Source organism: Thunnus maccoyii, chromosome 24, assembly GCF_910596095.1.
Source record: "Thunnus maccoyii chromosome 24, fThuMac1.1, whole genome shotgun sequence".
NCBI lineage: Eukaryota > Metazoa > Chordata > Actinopteri > Scombriformes > Scombridae > Thunnus > Thunnus maccoyii.
The window spans coordinates 7,430,944-7,449,841 of NC_056556.1; the positions used below are offsets into that span (position 1 = coordinate 7,430,944).

Consider the following 18,898-nt stretch of genomic DNA (forward strand, 5'->3'; position numbering starts at 1 on the left):
TATACACTAGTGCATTATCATGATCCAATAATAAAAATATATAATAATATGACTGACTGGGGCAATTCTTCAGTCTAATGAGTTATTTTAATACTTTAAGTACATTTAGCATTTTGCTTTTCTGTGCTTTTACTCAAGTATCATTGCCACTGCATAGCAGCAGCTATTCTATTGTAGCTGCTCATTGATTTGTCCATGATGATAATGTTATACAACCAGAGATAGATCATGGCTAATGTCTGATGGTTGACACATTTATATTGTGTTACAGTATATATTGTCATATCACTCAATCCTATATGGGACTGTCAGAGAATATTTTTAAACAGGAATATTATCATTGCAAGCTTACCTTTTTGCAAACTTTCTAGATCCATCATCCATCATACCTCTCTCCATTTTTCTCCCTCCAACTGAGCAGCTTGCTCATTGTTGTGTGTTGCATTGTGGGACAATAAACCTTTTTGCAATGCAACAGACATTTATAATAACACCAATGCTGGCTTTGCTAAGTGTAAGTGTGCCTGTAAGCCATGACAAAGTAAACATGCATAATAGCAGCACTGTGGAACTGGCAGACCTGAATGAGATGAGACTATTATTGTTATTGATTGCACCTGTGCTTCAGAGTTAAACTGTTCAATACCACACTCAAAAATCAGGCAGTTTTTTTGTCTTAACATACTGAAATGGTTAGAGTAGTATGTTAGGGGTGAGACTCACATATTCAGACATAGTTGGCACCATTATTTGGTGCAACTGCTGTTAAACTGTTTCTGTTCTCAAAGTACTCAGGCATTCAGGAGAAAGATGTAGAAGCTAAGTGCAATATTAAATCCTGCTCAGAAAAAGAAAAAAAATGTCCCAATTGTATCAATAGTTTATTACATACTATCTCATAAAAACATGTTCAACTTTTTCCACATATAAACACCGCAAATTGGTACATTTACAAATCTTCAACCATCCAAATTCATACAAAAAGGAACACTGTCATAGAGCAATACACAAGACATTCTATTATTACAAGGACTGCATGTACTGTATGTATGCATGTATAAATGTTTGCATGTATGTAAGAATCTATACGTATCTGTCTGTTCTTGTAAAGTCCAAATATTGTAGTCAAATTTTTGCTTTGTTCAAATAATAAATCGTGAATTAGTACCAATGGAGACACATTTACAAGATAAATATTTTGGATATTAATCCGATTTAGGCACTAACTGGGTAACCGTGATTTGACCAATGGGTAATACTGAAAAACCACAGTACTGTAATTTACCAGTGTGTATGACTTTTCCAAGTAAAATGTTATCTACATTACTGACTGCTTTTCATAGTTGTATTACAGTAAATTTCAGATGTAACCACAGAACAATAAGTTCACAAATTCCTAGCTCACCCTAAAATAGTTCAGTTGTACTGTGTGAATTTAAACACCAATCACAACGACACTCTTTTTTTTTTTTTTTTTGCCTCAATACTAATTCGAAAAGTGAATCAAAAACGCTCGCCCGCACACACACATGCAAATAAATTAACAAGAAAAAGTAAACAATTTCAAGAAAAAAAAAAAAAAAAGAAGATATTTTTGGTTTTGAGTTTTAAAATGTGTAAGTAAATGCAAAAATAAATTAGCAGCTTAAATTATGGTACATTCACATGAGTTGTTTACTGCTAAATTTAGTGACATAAACAAGGCTGTGCTGTAGAAATGCTAATGATATACATGTTCCAGGCTGATCGTGCAGAGTTGCTTATCTAAACCAAATATTAATGTGCAACTTCAGAATTCACAATGTGACTGAATGTAACTGAGAAATTGTGCACTCAAAGAAAACCATAGAACATCCTGTGTCCTCTCAGCGGATAAACGAGCAGTTCTGAACTCCTTCAACATGTCACTGCGGTCTGCTTCTCTTTCTTCATGTTTTTGTTTCATCTCAGAATCCCATTAGTATTGAATGTTGAAATCTCCAAAAATATCACATGGACTCCTGTCTTTTCTTTGGATATTTCAGCTATCCAGCTGCCCGCCGTCCTTGCGCCTAACTTGGCAGGCTGACATTTTCAGACACAGGAGAGTCTCACAGAGGAGTTACAGCTTTACGATGCAAAATAAAAAAGTATTTTTGCATCATTTTGGGCAGATCCAACTCTTCAAACCTGTGTCTGGTGCTGCATGTCAAACTGAGACAAACACTGTCCCCGTTTATTTCACTTTGGGCTGGGAACATGCCGTGCAGTCCCAGACGTCGGGGACTGGGGTGAGCTCTGGTAGGTGCGCAGCATCACCTTGTGCTTGGTGGCGTCGTCGGCGCGACGGCACTGTTGTTCCACCAGGAACTCTTTGAGTCGGCTGGTGGTGAAGGTGAGAGTCTGCCTCCTCAGCTTCATCAGGTAGGAGTCCTGCAGCCAGGCTTGCATGAAGCAGTCTCGTGTATTCGGACGGGCCCTGAAATGACACACAAACCTGCGTTAACCCTAATGTTCTGTTTGGGGTCCTGGGCTGTCTTTAAAACCCCAAAAGACACACTTAACTTTTTTTTAATAATCTTTATTACCTTTCCTTTATGAGAATTGCTTATGACATGATTTTGAACAGATTCCATGTTTCAGTTAATGGTACATTACTTTTAATATAATCTGTATCTGTGATTGGTGTGGAGATACTATTAATAATAGGTCTAACAGAGAGTCAGACCTCTTTTAGGTTTATTTAACCCCAAACATGCATCTGTGAATGACTTTACCACAAGCACAGTTTGTGGCAAAAGGAAGTCAATGCTTTTCTACAAACTCACTTTTAATGAGGAATCAGAGGAAAATTAATGGTTGATGAGCAATTATTATGACCATTTTTTACACACACAGCGGTGGTTCTGAGGACAAGTAAAGCCAGTGTCAGCAAAACACAACCGTTAACATTTTATAGGTTTTCTTTTTTAAAAGAAGTCTACTAAAGGTGTCAGCTGTAAATAAGCTCGTGTTGGCACTCACCAAGGGTAACTGCTCAGCATCTTCTTTACAAAGGAGGAGGCACTTTGGGACACATTTGGGTACAGTTTTGTCGGGTCAAACTTTGCCATCAGGATCTTGGACTCGACACGTTGAGGGTCTTTATCTTCAAAGGGCAGCTGACCACTAAGCCTAGAGTTTGAGATATTATTTCCAAAATTACATGTTCACAAGGATTAGTAATTTATTGAAGTACTTTCTTATTCGATTGAACCCTTAACTAAGAAAACATTAAAACTTTGGAGTCATTTATCATGTCTTTCCTTAAAAGCATTTTTTATCTAAATTCATTTGGGGAATTACAAGAGAGCATTTCACTCACATGATGTAGGCGACAACTCCAATAGTCCAAATATCTGCAGGAGGACCCACTACTTCACCTTTCACCATCTCAGGAGCTGGGATCATATTTGTCAGGAGGAAAAAATTTGAGATCAGCATGACCAGTAGATGTTCAGAAAAAGTTCAAACATTTAAATAAGTCAGTTGTACCAAACATATTGGGTATAACTTCCTCACCCATATACTCCAGTGTTCCTGCTCCTATGTCCTGGTGTTTGAGGCTGAGAGGGTTGAAGCTCTGAGCGCTCCCAAAGTCCACGATCTTGATGGCATTGAGGTTGGTCACCATGATGTTTTCGGGCTTGAGGTCCAGGTGGAGGACACGGCGGTTGTGGATGTACTCGACTCCCTGAAGGATCTGGACCAAGTAACCCACCACGTCGTCCTCAGAGTAACGGAACCTTGCGTTAGCAAAAAGGTGTTTTTTAATTGACATCTCAAGTGTTTTTAGTCATTTTATATGGATATTTAACATTCAAATGTTACAGAGTGTAATTAAAACATCTGAATTAACATTTTATCTGGTTTTATCATTATTATGCAAGTTTTTAAAGTTAAATCTCTGTATTTATTGTGTGAAGAAAAACCTTTTCTTGCGTGCTTTTCCCCCCATCAATGACAGTCTGAGTTTGTGTATCTCAGTATGAGGTGACATATCGACCACTCTACCTGTCTATGAGGCTGTACAGCAGCTCTTTGCCAGTGCAGTACCCTGCCACCAGCACCAGGTAGCGCGGTGTGACGTAGGCTTCGTGCAGAGCCATGACCTTTTCATTGTGAAGAGTTTTCAGGATCTCATACTCCTTCAGGACTTCCTGCTTGGTCTCCTGGCTGTAGGGAACGATCTTTGCAATGTAGATTTTGCCTGTCGCGTTCTCTCTGCACTCCCGGATGACTCCAAAACGACCCCTGGCAATGTATCATATGAGATTATTACTGAACAACAAAAGCAGGAGATAAAGAAGATTCATCTTCTCACAATAGTCCAACACAATGCTGCCTCAATGAGAGAACTGTATACCCTGAACTAGAGTCTGTGATCACTGTGATCGATCATTGTGAACTACTGTAGCCCCCTCACACCCTGGACACAACCTGTTCCAACTTCTGGTAGGGACTACAGAATACTGTACACCAAAACCACCAGAGACCGGAACAGTTTCTTCCCCCTCACGTCACACTTATGAACAGTTAATGTCTTACCAGGCACCCCTATTTTTGTGCATGAGCCCGAAAATAAAAAAGGTTGCTGTTCATAACTGTGGTCTCATTTGAAAGGCAACTCTTGAACAGGCTGTATATGCGGTAACTTGTCACCTTTTTTATCATCCAGTATTTATCTCAACACTCCTCACACTTTTGCACTATTTGTATCCTGTTTACAGCTCACAGAAACGGTTTCACCTCTACTTAGGCACTTTTGTGCAACTTTCTGAAGATTGTTGTGTTGTTTCTTAGTACAATGAGAACCACTGAACTGAAGTCAAATTACTTTTATATGTAAACATACTTCGCCAGTAATGATTCTGAATTAAAGGTTGACCACTAATTATTAGTTTTTGATGGCAGTTGATAAGAAAATATTTTCTAACTGGAGACCCTTAAAGTAAGATTTTTGTGCTAATATCCATCCTTTCCCCCAGAATAGTAGTTTAAGGAGGGTGGAAACCCTCTGAAACAGCTGAAAATAAAAGTCTCCACTAAAAGCCAGATAAATCAACTTTTTTAAAGTAAATCAGAGGCTCATAAAGGCTGCTTTCATCGCAGGTTTTACAATTTGGCACAAGCAGATCTTGTGAAATACTCTCAAACTATACATGTATGGATCTAATCTGAAACAGAAATATTACAGAAGCATTTACTTGTCATGTTCAGGGAAGAGCTGCCATCATATTGCGATTTAAGCCAATAACTTTTTGATTAAAAGGCAAATTTCCCCCTGAAACACGGGTTTAACCAAGATATTTTCTATGATTTATGACTATCCTGTTTGTATAAAAAGGTCAGTATCTAGCTCACCTGGCTTTCTCATCTAGGAAGGTGTAGGGTTTCTGTGGAATCCCTTGGCGTAGAGCAGTGGAGGGTGTAGCGCGTCCGGATGGGGTTCCCCTGGCAGGGGTACTGGTCCCACCGATGGGACTCAGGCTGGATGTCTGGAGCACTTGAGGGGAAAAGGAGATGGGAGTCGGGGCCACACGAGCAGTGGCAGTGATGGTGGGGACATAAGTGGGCACCGTTGCCACTGCTGGTTTGGTGGGGGTTGAAGGCGGGGTTACAAGAGCGGTTGGTGTTGATATGAGTGGAGTCTGGGTCATAGGTGACACCACGTTCACTGGACTCAGGGGTTTTGGCATGACAGGGGGTGGTGCCGCTTTGACTGTGGGTGAAGAGGGAAGACTGGAGCTTGGTTTTTGAGCCTCCTCGGTTGTTGCACCTGCAAATGGCGATGAAGGGTTTGCTGCAGGGCTGGAAGGCACAGAGGATGATGGTGAAGCAGCTGGATGAGGGAAAGTAACAGGTGAAGTTACTTTTGGAGAGGTGGTGGTGGTGATGGTGGAAACAGGTATCCTGGGAGCGTTGTTCTGGATTGGTTTGTGATGAGGGAAGGTCTTTGAGGACGTGACCACTGGTTCAGGGGTTGGGGCTGTTTTTACTACAGCCACGGTGGGTGAAGTTCCTCCAGCTGTGGAAAAAACAACAAAACAAAACATTTAGACTGACAGATGAAGTGCAACCAAATCCTTTAAAAATTTTAGAAATTTTACATATACCTGCTTTTAAGCATTTCATTATTGCGTTCACACCTTGTTTTTGCTTTTTACTTTGAAAAAAAAGCTTAGTAATGTGTGTATTTAATGCAATTTCAAGAGGGTTAACTAAATCAATCAAAATGTCGCTCATACACAGTTTTAAATGAACTTCTTCTGAGAAAAGCAAAGAACTGATGACATGTATGTTTATATAGTTTATTATCTTCAACAGTGGTTTTTCAGACATTTGTCTAATGTTTCTTCTTTCTTTAAATAAAACCAGGATAAAGATCACTCTTATGTTGTCCTAGTCATAATCCAGAGACATATGGGAACAGATGTTAATGGGTCACAAGAAGGCATTGCTTCATTTTAGGGGGTCATGGACTGAAAAAGTTGGAAACCTTCAAAATCACTCTGAGGTGCTCTTCAACAATTATAAGCATTTTAATAACTCTCTATTAGTCTAAAGGAATCTTCAAATCCTGTACAATCAAATATTTTCATAAGCTACTGTACATGCAATCATTTACATCCTGATACATGTCACTCATCTACTGCATGTTCAGTCTTTGACAGTGTATGTAGTACCTGTTGGGTCCACTCTGACTGGAGCAGAGCAGTTGCTGTATGGCCCCTGTCCTGCCTTGTTGACGCAGGAGACGCGGAACCTAAAGGTGCCACCTGGTGGCAGGTCAGTGACATTGTAGTAGCAGTCGACCACTCCAGTTGCTACTGTCATCCAGTTAGAATCTCCTGAAGAGCAGATTGGAAAGAGAAGAGTATGATTTATACAATGTTACTGTGATCTTTATGGATAGTCTTTGAAGTTATACAATATTTATATATATTTAAGTATGCATGTTAGGTGAAATGTTTAGTGAAATTATTACGGAGAGAATGATGATTCTTAAGGGAAAATATCATAATATATGTAATGTAAGTCGGAAAAAAAACCCCTTGTTTGTGCTCTTTAAAAGGTAAATTAATTGTTGTAATTCATATATTGAACACCAGATGGCGACGTTGTCAAACTGATAAACTGGCAATAATCTGGACATGCATATGGATAAATGCTGATTCCTTTAATGTTATTCAGTATAAGAATGTCATGTATATACAAACAAGTTAATGCTCAGTTTGCCTCCTGAAAAGTGAACTATCAGAGTATCTTATTCTCTATATAGGCGCAGCAGATTACTCTGTGAGTGTGGACTTACATCAGTGCTGACTGGCAAAGATTAAATTTGGAATGAGGCGAGAAGGCGATACACGCCAAGAGCCAAAAAGTTAAATAAATATTCACACTTAGATTTGTGTGACTACATTTTCATCCACCACATTATGAGATAATGATGATTCATCCTGTATAACGACAAAAGGTTTGACAGTGGCACTGGTACAGTCACTATTCCCTCATGGACTGACTCATTTTCTCTGTCTAAGTGGTGTCTATGGATTTGGGAACTTTACTTCCCTGTGGCATTCATCTCTCTTCACACACTAAGACAAACTTTAACTACACTTTTCAAACACTGCTACCTCCTAGGAGCTTGGATCTTTGAGTTTATTTTAAATTTTCCTCATGCAACACATCATACTGACACTAGTGCACAGTGGGAATGTAGTTTTAAAACTATCAAAACGACTTACAGAGCAAGGCATACAACTCATTTTAAATAAAAAAAGAGGATATTTCTTTGGATGAGCTGAATGCTGCTGAATGATGAACAAAAAAAAGTTATGAGTGGTTTGTTAAATGTCAGTATTCACTCACCCTCTGTCTTTCTTTCCAGGGTGTAGCTGCATGGAGGCTTAGTGTCTGCTGGCTTCCAGAGCACTAGGGCTGTGTTGTTATAAGTCTGAGGGACTTCAGGGGTCCCTGGCCTTTTTGGAACACCTTTAGCAATTGTGGAAAAGGATAAATGAAAAGCCATGAGGTATTGAGGTATTAATAATAGCAGCATATAATAACAGTCTCCAGTGAAGCTTTTAAGCAATTGGCAAGTCTGTGGTGGTACAGGACAGATGTGCTGAAAAAGAGTGTTCGTGCCAAGTGAACCAAAGCTGAATAAAAATTATATTTCTGTGGGTTTTTTTCCTGAGGGTTTCTCATGTGTACGTGCAGGGTTTTAACTGCTTTGTGAGGGTGTATAAGTGTGTAGTTTCACTGTAGAGCGTGCATGGGTTTTACAAGTGTGATTACAAGAGTGTTTCAGTTTTTTTGTGGTTTTATTAGTATGTCTGCACAGTTTTACCACTGAGTGTGTGTGTAAAAGATTGAAATACGTCCGATACAAGTCTTCACTGACGGTGCAATTGCATATTTAAGTTTCTTTTTCCTCATTTAAGAGGTCAAGTGTCAATATATTGCCTTTTTATTTTATCGTAAGTCATCTTTATGATGTTTGAGTTTCTGTAGGTAGGGTTCTCTCTCGGTCTGTTTATTGCTGCTAATGTTTACTGCCTTTGCAACATGTGAAACATTAAATGGGGAAGACTCCTCAGACAGTCTGTGTTATAATAGCTTGAATTCTAGGCATAATTTACATTACTGTGATGTTGTAGCATTCAGTGTTGCAATATTTTCATTTATTTAGGTTATAATGTTACAATATGAGCTTGTTATGAGTCAAGATGCCAAATAATGACACGCTAGATGTTCATTTTCTTGAACCCAGAGTAGAAAATGATCCAGATGATGGTTTGAGTTTTGACACAAATAGCACCATTCCTTAATTTCACAATGTATTTCCCATTAAGTTGGAGCATGAACAATGGAGCCACTGCTTCAGGCGAGATAAGCTGTCTGAGTATTTTTACACTGCTGATTAAATGCCAAGGGGAGACAAATAGCATCAGTGGTTGAGATAAGTAACCCGACGAAGACAACGAATGTCCAAAGCCATGAGTAATGCAATGGATTGTACTCGACATATTAGGAATATATTTCCACTGCAGCCCAAAAAGTCTCATTATTTGTGTTGCATTTGTGAGCAGTGTTAGTAGTTATCTAAACACTGTTATTCTCATTATGTACAATTTGTGCAAAGGCATGAATATAACCTGTCGCAGCTGATTTCAAAAGCACAACATAATTTACTCCTGTTCCGTGATGAATATGAGAAAATACAAAAATCCATTAAGTTAATCTGCTGACATTAATATTCATTTGAATTGTTTTAATATTCATACCATTCTCAGTCCTATTAAAATTCAATTAGGTAAAATCCTCAACTGATAAATCACATTATGAAGATAATCACTGTATGTTCATGAATAGTGAAGGAGCAGTGGTTCCTCCATGTTGTATTTTGCAGATTTCCTTTAATGAATTCACATTTTCCTCATATTAAATTAACTACAATACCACACTTTTTGATTGATTATGGAGGTGAACAAGCTACTTACAAGCTATAGACAGAATACAGGAGGTGGTGATGGTAGCTATGGGGTTGGTAGCTACACATTCATAAACTCCAGCATCCTTCCGGCTGGACTTTAAAATCCTAAGAAGCTGCCTGCCATCTGGATGGGAGATCAGGTTGATTCTGTCGTCCACCTCCAGTGGTTTTCGATCTGTAATACCCCAAAAAATAAGCAACTGAACAGAAGAACTCAATATGTTAAGGGAAACCTCTTATTTGACACAGGAACATTGTTTTTATATTGTAAGATTGATAGAATTTAAGTAAGACACCTTTCATCCATGACATTTCTGGATGTGGACTGCCAGCTGGGAGGCAGCTAAGAGTGACCGGATCTCCCTCCAGTAGGATGTGGTCTTTCAGTTTGATGTGGAACACGGGGGCAAAGTCCGAAGCAGAGCGGATAAACTTCTGAGAGTCTGACAGACCCTCCTCTTTGGGGACGGATGACGGGAGGTCGGGCTGGGAGGGAGTTTTGTCTTTCTTGCCCCTTGTCAAACCCCACCTGTCCCATCGCGATCGCCTGTCGCTCTCTGAGGCTTTTTCGGAATGCATGCTAGAAGTGGATTCAATTGATTCCTTAGATGCACCAGCACCTGTCTGCTTCGCGAGCTGATTCTCGGGGATGCCCATTCCTTTAAGTCCACGCCCTTCAGAGTGAGAATGACGATGGCGAGTAAACAGTGGCGTCCTCTTTTCCTCTGCTTCCCCTTTTCTCTCCTCAGACTGACTGCGGATTTTTGTGGATATTCCTGACACTTTGTCTTCAAATTTCTGTCGCATTGCCAAGACGGGGGAATCTGTGACCTTCTTCAAATCCTTTTGCACCAGCTCTTTCTGACTTCCCTCAGCGTCTTTATCCTTCCTCTCTTCTGACTGGGTCCTAATTTTGGCAGTGATTCCTGCCACTTTGGACTCAAACTTGCGCCTCATAGCAGAAACAGATGATTCCTCGTCTTTCTTTTGCTCTCTCTCATCCAACTGCCTCTCTGCCCCAGCACTGCTCAGCTCCTTTGTATCCAGAGACTTACTGCGACCTATAGCCCAAGAAACCCTCTTGCTTACTGCAGTTTTCTGCACATCCTGCTTCTTTTCCTCCTTTGGTTTCTCCCCCTTTTTGTCAACTGATGTTGATCTCTTGGTCCGCATGGACAATCTCCCAATAATTCCCAGGCCCCTCTCCTTTTCTGCTTCTCCCCTCAAGTCTTGAACAGATTTGGATTTCTCTTGTAGTCCTTTGGATACCATTTCAAGAGGTGCTCCCCTTGCCCCCGGCCTGTAAACTTCTTCTCCCCCCTCGACCATCTTCCGGCTCAGTACAGGTGATTTCTCCTCCGATTTGTTTCTGGTCAGTTTTCGGAGGCCACGGGTCAAAGAAGACTCACGCTTCTTAAACCTGGCTTCAAAGACCTCCTCTGAGTCGATGTCTTTGATGTCTGTTCTGAGCACAGGCTGACGAGGCATGGTAGGGAGATCAGGGTTTGATGATGTGGAAGGAGAACCAGGAGATCGGTCAGCAGTGGCTACTTTAGCAAATACTGCTGGATGTTCAGGTAACGAGGGGCTATCTGTGGGCTTCGTTCGGTTAGGCTTGGCTGTAGCGGCAGGATCTTTGGATTGGTCAGACCTCCCAGATGGCACTGCAACACCTTGCATTGCACTTCCATATGCAGACGATGGTTTACTATTTTGAGATGTTTTCCTGTCTCCCCTCACTTCCTCCTCACTAATACGTAACTCCTGATTTTCTTTCCTCACTTCTTCTTCATCATCATCCTCCTCTATTACAATTATAGGAGTAATTACAGAGGGTGATCTAGACTCAGATTCTACTTTCCTGTTGGTCCTTTTCTCTGTTCCATCTATGTTCTTCTCATTCATGCTTTGCATATCCTCATGTTCTTTCACATTGTTCTGCTTTTGCTGTTGGTCCACTCTTCCTGGTGTTGGGAGTATAAAGGAAATACGCTCTGTGGGTGAGGCAGATGTAGACTCCAGTGATGTTTGTTCTGCTAGTGCGGACATTGAGGTTGCCTCCTGAAGCTTCCTCCCTTCTATGCTACCATTGCTCACTGATGGGATCTCTAAGGGGGCTCCAAACCTGCGGTGCAGGGGCATGGGCTCAGAATCCTCCTGAGTGAAGGAGGCGCTTTTCCGAAAAACTTTGGTCTTTGGCGTGTCCTCTCCAGGACTCTCAGAAGACGCTGCTCTTGTGAGTGTTGATTGCCCCGCTCTGGATCTCCTCAAATTTCGATCAAGAGACCCTGTACGCCTCTCATCTTCCATGCCGAGTGTTTCAAACAAGGGCCCTCGCAGGCCGCTCATCTTCTTGTCCACGTTCCCTCCCCTGAGCAGCCGCTGTCTCATCAGCTCCAGTTTTAGAGCATAATCCTCTTGGCTTAACTTTGACACCCCAGGGCTTGGGCTTCGATTGGGTAGTTCCATAGAAACAGCTTTTTTCAGGCTCTTGTTACTTGCTTCTGAATCCTCATTGACATTTCCCTCTTCTGGGTCAATGTGGAGAATCAGTGCTGAATCAGCAGAGCTGCCTCTCCTCATGGTAGCCCTCCTTGCCTTTGTCTGTGACTCGTCTGACTCTACACTTGATCCTTTTTTAAGGGGAGCTCGTTTTGTGTTTCCCATTTTCTCCTCATTCACGGTTTCCTCTTCATTCTTTAGTCTTTCACTAACCCCTCCTCTTGTACCTGCAACCTCCATGTTGTCCTTTCTACTTGTCCCATCAGCAGCAACATTGGCCCATACAGTGACCTCCTCGTCCCCTGGGATCTCATTAAGAGAGACCCTGGAACCAGAAAAAACCATGGACAGTGGCATAGGAATGAAGGGCAGCTCATCCACATCTGCATCGGAGTCAGAGGAAGAGGAAGGAGGTGGGGAGCCTTCTTTCAAATGCCGGGCCACAGCAACAGAGACGTGGCTGGATGAGTCATTCAGGAGTTCTGGGATGGACCGCATCACCATCTTGGATTTGTAGCTGATAAGGGAACGCTGAAAAAAAGCCAATAGAGGACAGTGTCAGTGACATGTTTGTGAATGAATTTGTTTAGATAGTTTTTTTCTTTATCTCCTCTCCCTATTTCATATGCATTTCATACTGAAACATGTTTGAAGTCAGTGTGAACCAATTGACGTGAGTTAGCCTAACACAACCCAGCTTGGTATGACCGGGTAAACACGGGTGGCAGTTGTAACTGTAGGGATAATCTCCTACTAGATATTGGTGACAACTTCTTGTCCCTCATCTCAATTGAAAAATGAATTTGATTTTATAGCATAATGTTTTGTTAAAATACCAATTATTATTCAAAATAATTTCCTTTTGACAAGTGAAAACAGTTTCAGGAACTGATTTCACCAATAGGGTCTTGCGCTTGTTGATCTTTATTAAAGTAGACCAAATAATTCATTTATCTCCAATTACACAGATTATTGATCTTAAGTAAAACCTGCTCCCTGCTCTCTAATTGCTCTATGGGAGTCTGCCCTGGAAGTCTTTATGTATCTCAATCTTTCATTTCCACATACAAAGTGCGTGCCTTACCTGCCATCGCCTTCTAGACAAAACTTGCTTTAGCATTGCTGTGTTGATGCTCTTATTTGTTGTTGACTGCAAAACAAAAAAGGGAGGGAGCTGTGATTACCTGGTGGAGGCATAAATATAATTCTATGAAAATGAACAGTGTCAGGCAGGGTGATTTATCTTTTTAAATGGTAGCTACCTTGAACCAAGGATGACGAAGGCACTCAATGGCACTGGGCCTCCTAGGAGAGAGAAAAATATGCATATGAAGAATGAATGCTGCCATTTAGACACAGTTAAATGGAACAATGGCATATATATTTCCAGTACAGGATAAGGCAGATACTTACAGTCTGTCCACCACCAAAAGCTTGATGACAAATCCCTTTGCTTCTTTGCAGAAGTCAGAAAACATGCTCTCCTCAAACGCCACATTGTAGTTCCGAATATTTAATGCAGAGGCTCTGTCATTTTCACCAGCAAAGGGAGACACACCTGTCAGGCTAAAAAAATATAACATGGAACAGGTCTTTAATTTAATGAAGATTGCTGTGCTAAAGTAATTAAGCTCTATTAAGTTGAAACAATAAAAAATATATTACATACCAGAGATAAGTGATGACACCAACAGGCCTGTGGGAGAACAGGATGGAGGAAAGAGAAGTTAATTTTAGGGAACATAAAAGCATATAAAAGGTTGAGATTTGATTTCGGTGCAGATAACTGTGCGTTGCCCGCAGTGTGGAGAACAGGTGGCTCACCATATGTCTGTTGCCGTGGAGACAGGAGTTTGGTTAACAATCTCTGGTGCAACATATTCTGGAGTGCCATATTTGCAGTAGTGCTCCTCGGACGACTCCAATTTGATGGCATTGCCAAAGTCACAAATACGGATCTGGTCACTGCCAGGACCTGACATTAAAATATTTTCTGGCTGGAGGGGGATGAACACAAAAACAACATCAGATTACTTAAAAAAAGAAAAAAAAAGAAAAAGAAGAAAGAAGAAAATAACAATGTTAATAACAACCTTAATCTCATAAATTTAATACAGGTTAATGGGGATATGTTAGATACCTTTATATCGAGGTGTGCAATGTTTTTCTGGTGAAGGTAACGCAGACCCTCCAAAACCTGCTGAACACTAGAGCGGATCTATGGAGCAACATAAGGGAATGAACTTAAAAGTCATGTTACATAATGATTGCGCAGTGCAGTCAGCTAAAGCACACGAACCTCCACTTCCATGGCTGTTGTTTTTTTGGCCATTCTCTCCAGCAGCTCCTCATGACATCTTCACACAACGGTTGAGGAAAATAAAACACACGGGGCTGTGACTTGACTGCACAGTCCAAGTGGTAGGTGCATGAGAAATGAATTATAAATGAGCAAAACTCCCACACATCCTATCTCTTGCTAATTCCACTCATCGCCGATGAGTCACAGAGAATGATGTGGATATGCTACACTTCATTCATGCCTCCAGGGGACTGCAGAAGACATTAGGAATAATCTTTAGTGTCCTCCAGATGCATTGAAGTGCACTTCTGGTCCAAAGTGAAGCAGATTAAACAGATTCAAACAGAAAGGCAGTGCTTTTTTTGACTTACAAACAAGCTTGTTGAAAATTTGCACAGCATAATCTCAGAAATAACAGCTAAAATATTTTGTTGTTTGTTTGTGTTAAAGGATAATGCTTGTCACTGAAAGAAAAACTATGTTAAAGCAGCATTTTTAAGTGCAACATCTCCGGTTATCAAAAATAAAATTGCACTGAAAGGATACAACTCTGTTATGAGCACCACCACATTCTTCTTCTCAAAGGCATCATGGAAATAGAGAATCCTCTCGTTGTCCAGCTCAGACAGCAGGTCCATCTCTCTTAGGGCCAGCGCTTTCCTTTTTCCTCGTGCTGAAATGAACTTGGCTGCGAACTCGGTCTTGCCCTTCTTCTGAGTCACCCTCTTCACGTAGGAGTAGGCCCCCCTGCATTGACAGGCATGAGGCACAGATATGACGTGTTTAATTCACACCAAGCAAACTTTTTATTGTATGTTAATACACTTTTAGTTTGTTCTTATTCTGTGTTAAGTCCTTAAATCTGGTGCAAGCAAAAATCACAAATTACAGTCTTCTACAAATAAGTCTTCTTACATCATGGATACTTAATATGTTATTTCTGTATTTCTGTGCATTATTCTGAACAGGATTAGCACAAAATGTAAGGAGCAGTTATAGATTTTTGTGGTATACAAAGATTATAATAAGGCTGATGGGATGTTTGAGAATTGAGAGTCCTCTTAATTATCTTGGAGAGTCAACAGCGTACTTAGTAATTTCAACCAACTGAGTACGGATACTTCACTTTTTTCTCTTCAATTTAATAATAATAATATATTTTTTAAATTGGTTGTGCCAACCAGAGAATCATGGAGAGACAGAGGGGATTAACTTTAATTCTCTTTGTGTGTTTTTCCGTGGTGTTTGTTTTCAGTGAATGAATTCCATTTCTGAGTTTTGTCGCTCTGTTTAATAACCGAAGCACACTGACTGTTGGGAAACACATTTTCCCGTCTGCCCGTTCTGCCATTCCGATTGCTCCACAATTCACAGTAAATGCCTGTCTCCACCAAGTAAGACAAAAACAAATCATCTGTTGGCTAATGCATTCACTCCACTCAGGCTGGTGACTCATCTCTCATTTCAGGTGCAACTCCCCGCCTTCCCCTCCCTCCCACAGCCCGACCCTCAGCGCTCAAACCGCTATTAGATGTCCTCGTTGTGAGTGAAGGGATGCGAGGCAGCCGCACATACATACTCACCGTCCTATCTCTTTATGGATATCATAGTAATCCGTCAAACGCCTCATTTTCCTCAGAATGGTTCCCTCATCTTCCATTGGCTCTGCCTCTTCTTTTCGCTCTGCAGGGAGGACCAGTGTAGGCATTTATTTGGTGTGTGTGCATGTGTGTGTTTGGCTATACATGTATGCCAGCATAGTGACAGATGGTTTCATATTGTAGTCTCAACACACTTTGTGGTCTCACCCATATGGTGTACATTTGGAGGTGCAATTTTCAACATGATCTAGTTTATACTGGTATGTACTCCTTTAGCAAATGCATATAATCTAAACTAAATGCTGATGCTGATCAGAAAATGGAGGAAAAGCCAGTTTATAAACCATTTTTGGAGCAGGTCTTCGTTTTTTCTAAATGAAATACAAATTCTATGATTCTCAATGCAGAACAGATTGAGCATTTGCCATGAAAAGATCCTAATCATATTATAAATATCATTTAAACTGGGATAAATCTGTCCACATGCAAAGTCCGTGTGTGTGTGATATGTTGTTGCTGATGTTGCATTGGACTGCAGACCTGTGTGAACTGTGAGCTCAGCCTTGCAGGAATTGGAGCCGGCCAGGTTCTTTGCAGTGCAGGTGTAAACACCAGAGTGCTCGGGCCGGGCGTTGAGGACCACAAGCGAATATTCTGGGTCATCGTACACAAATGTGAAGTAGCTGCTCTCAGAGAGAAGCACGTCATTCTGTAACAGACAAATCAATTAATATGGTTTAAAACAACACTAATTAGACGACCAATTTCACATTTTGTCTAGCAGCCATTTCCTTGCTGTTGAGGTGCACTGCAATAAGAAAATATGGTAAATGCGAAATTTTCTGCTCTCAAACATCGTACCTTATACCACAGAATGTCTGGGTCTGGTTTCCCTTCAACCACAACAGCCAGACGGGACGTTTCCCCAACATGCACATCCACATCCTCCATGATGGTTTCGAACTTAGGAGGCACTACGGAAGAATAAGAGGTTAAAAAGAAAAAGGATTACACGTTTATACATCTGTGTGAAACATAATAGACTGAATGGGTATAATTACTTGCTGTCTTCATGCGGTAAATAGTCTAAATAGATGCAAAAACCCCTGAAGATGCTGATGTTTTTATGTTCTTAAATCCTTGATCCCAATAATGAGGAGGCAGGAGTCACAAAAAAGGAAAGTCTTCATTACAAAACACTTAAGTCATTTTTAGAGTGTGTTATTCTAAATTCACGATCCTCTACTTCAAAAATAGCAAAAGCTAAACATAAATTATAAACGGCTTACCGCTGTTGGCATTTACTGCTGCCATTGGCAAGTAGTAAGTTCTTTGGATTCAAACTAAAAAGCTAAATTTATCATCGCAATGCTCTGTCTGAACCAACCTGCCATGGCAAGCTGAAGTGTGCAGAGGTCGCTGCCAAACTGGTTGCTAGCTGTCACCACCAACTGGCCAACGTCCGTGCTCTTGACCCGCTGAAGCTTCAGGGTGTGTTGATCATCATCTGGCATGCTCATGTCATACATACCTGGTTTGTTGACCAACGCCACCCCCCTCCTGGAAAAGACAGGAGGCAACATATTCCAGTTATGGCTGTAAACAGTAATACAACACTGGCATTTTGATTTTTAAACATGCATTGAAAACTAAATAACAATTCCTGAGTAAAAAAATACAATCAAGGATACTAAGGCTCATTTCAATTGCTTCAATGTACAATACACATTTGTAAAACATGATTTTTTACTGACAACCAGACAAGAAAGCTCTCTCCCAAGAATTTGCAGAGCTTCACAGAGAGCATGTGGTTCTTAAATGTCAAAATCCTTAATTTAGTCAAAAAAGCACAAAACCACTGCACAGTGGTGCTTCTCAGTCCTAGTCCTCTGAATACAGACTCCTGCTAGTTTTCTATCTGCAAAGGTAGGACACCCATGATCACAGGTTGCATCCCAATGTACAAATCAGTCCCTGAAGAGTCCAAAAATGGGAAGAAAACCAGTAAGTATCTGCCTCCTTAGAGATGACTTCTAAAGCAGCTTTAGTGTTTAAACAAAGACTCAAAACTCATCAGTTCAACACTGACTGGTATACAACCCCATCCTGCAGAGTGCTGTATTATTTTTGCAATTCTTCTGCACGATTTTCATCATACATTTATCTCTAATTTGTTACTATGGATGGAGGAACTAACCTTTTCCAGGTGACAACTGCATGCACATGGTTTAGTGTGATGGTGATGGTTGCAGATTGGTTCTCAACCACATAGATAATGTCAGGTTTGTCCATGATGATCGGTGCTTTCCTCAGATAGGGTCCTACACAGGTTAAAGATTTTAAAAAGACACTTTCACAACTTTAAAATGAATTTTGGACCAGTACAGTGACTCAAAGCCTTCTTTAGCCTTGGTACCTCTGTCCAGGAGCTGGACCAGGTCAGTGGAAGGTGATGGTTTGCTTAATGTCTTGCCAGTGGACGTCAGGACTCTGAAAGCGTAGCGGACTCCCTTGGACAGGGAGGTGACAGTGTAGTTGGCTTCCTTCAGGTTTGACGCCACGACAGACCACTGGATAGAGCCGAGAGGCTGCTGCTGAACCACATACAGCAAGGAGCCTGTGTCTACAGACACATGCACTATTTAGTTTAAAATATCTGCACAATAATAAAACACATAGACAAGTGCTTAAAGTGGAGAGAGAAAGGATTTTATGTTTTTTCAAATCTGTGCTGATGAGATATAAAATCCCAAAGGGCTTATTAAACACCTCAGGATGAAACGAAAGCAATTAAACAACTCAAACTTGCAAGGCTATAAAGAGAGTTTCCTTCAAAGTATTTTTATGTAAATGAAATTTCTACTTTTCCATAAAGCCTTTCTCAAGATTGCAGGAAAAATGTTTTATTGTCACTAAAGAAATTATGCCATATCCAACCCACAAGTTAAAATAGGTATCTTAGAAACCTAAAGAACC

The 18,898-nt window shown here is 40.7% G+C and overlaps 1 protein-coding gene across 1 annotated transcript in view; it reads right to left on the reverse strand.

The window, feature by feature from the left end:
- Positions 1-869: 869 nt before the first annotated feature.
- LOC121892103 (striated muscle preferentially expressed protein kinase-like) overlaps positions 870-18,898 on the reverse strand; it is a 55,832-nt gene continuing 37,803 nt past the window's right edge. The window contains exons 22-45 of the mRNA XM_042404924.1: positions 18,339-18,545; positions 18,120-18,243; positions 17,310-17,482; positions 16,784-16,896; positions 16,463-16,631; positions 15,905-16,004; positions 14,868-15,068; positions 14,319-14,376; positions 14,160-14,237; positions 13,844-14,016; positions 13,689-13,715; positions 13,433-13,585; positions 13,282-13,324; positions 13,104-13,169; positions 9,814-12,550; positions 9,525-9,692; positions 7,891-8,013; positions 6,705-6,869; positions 5,383-6,046; positions 4,033-4,272; positions 3,541-3,764; positions 3,344-3,419; positions 3,004-3,153; positions 870-2,458 (exon numbers count right to left, since the gene is read on the reverse strand). Coding sequence (XP_042260858.1) covers positions 2,221-2,458; positions 3,004-3,153; positions 3,344-3,419; positions 3,541-3,764; positions 4,033-4,272; positions 5,383-6,046; positions 6,705-6,869; positions 7,891-8,013; positions 9,525-9,692; positions 9,814-12,550; positions 13,104-13,169; positions 13,282-13,324; positions 13,433-13,585; positions 13,689-13,715; positions 13,844-14,016; positions 14,160-14,237; positions 14,319-14,376; positions 14,868-15,068; positions 15,905-16,004; positions 16,463-16,631; positions 16,784-16,896; positions 17,310-17,482; positions 18,120-18,243; positions 18,339-18,545 — 6,470 coding nt within the window. The 3' untranslated portion in view covers positions 870-2,220. The remainder of the gene's footprint in view (positions 2,459-3,003; positions 3,154-3,343; positions 3,420-3,540; positions 3,765-4,032; positions 4,273-5,382; positions 6,047-6,704; positions 6,870-7,890; positions 8,014-9,524; positions 9,693-9,813; positions 12,551-13,103; positions 13,170-13,281; positions 13,325-13,432; positions 13,586-13,688; positions 13,716-13,843; positions 14,017-14,159; positions 14,238-14,318; positions 14,377-14,867; positions 15,069-15,904; positions 16,005-16,462; positions 16,632-16,783; positions 16,897-17,309; positions 17,483-18,119; positions 18,244-18,338; positions 18,546-18,898) is intronic.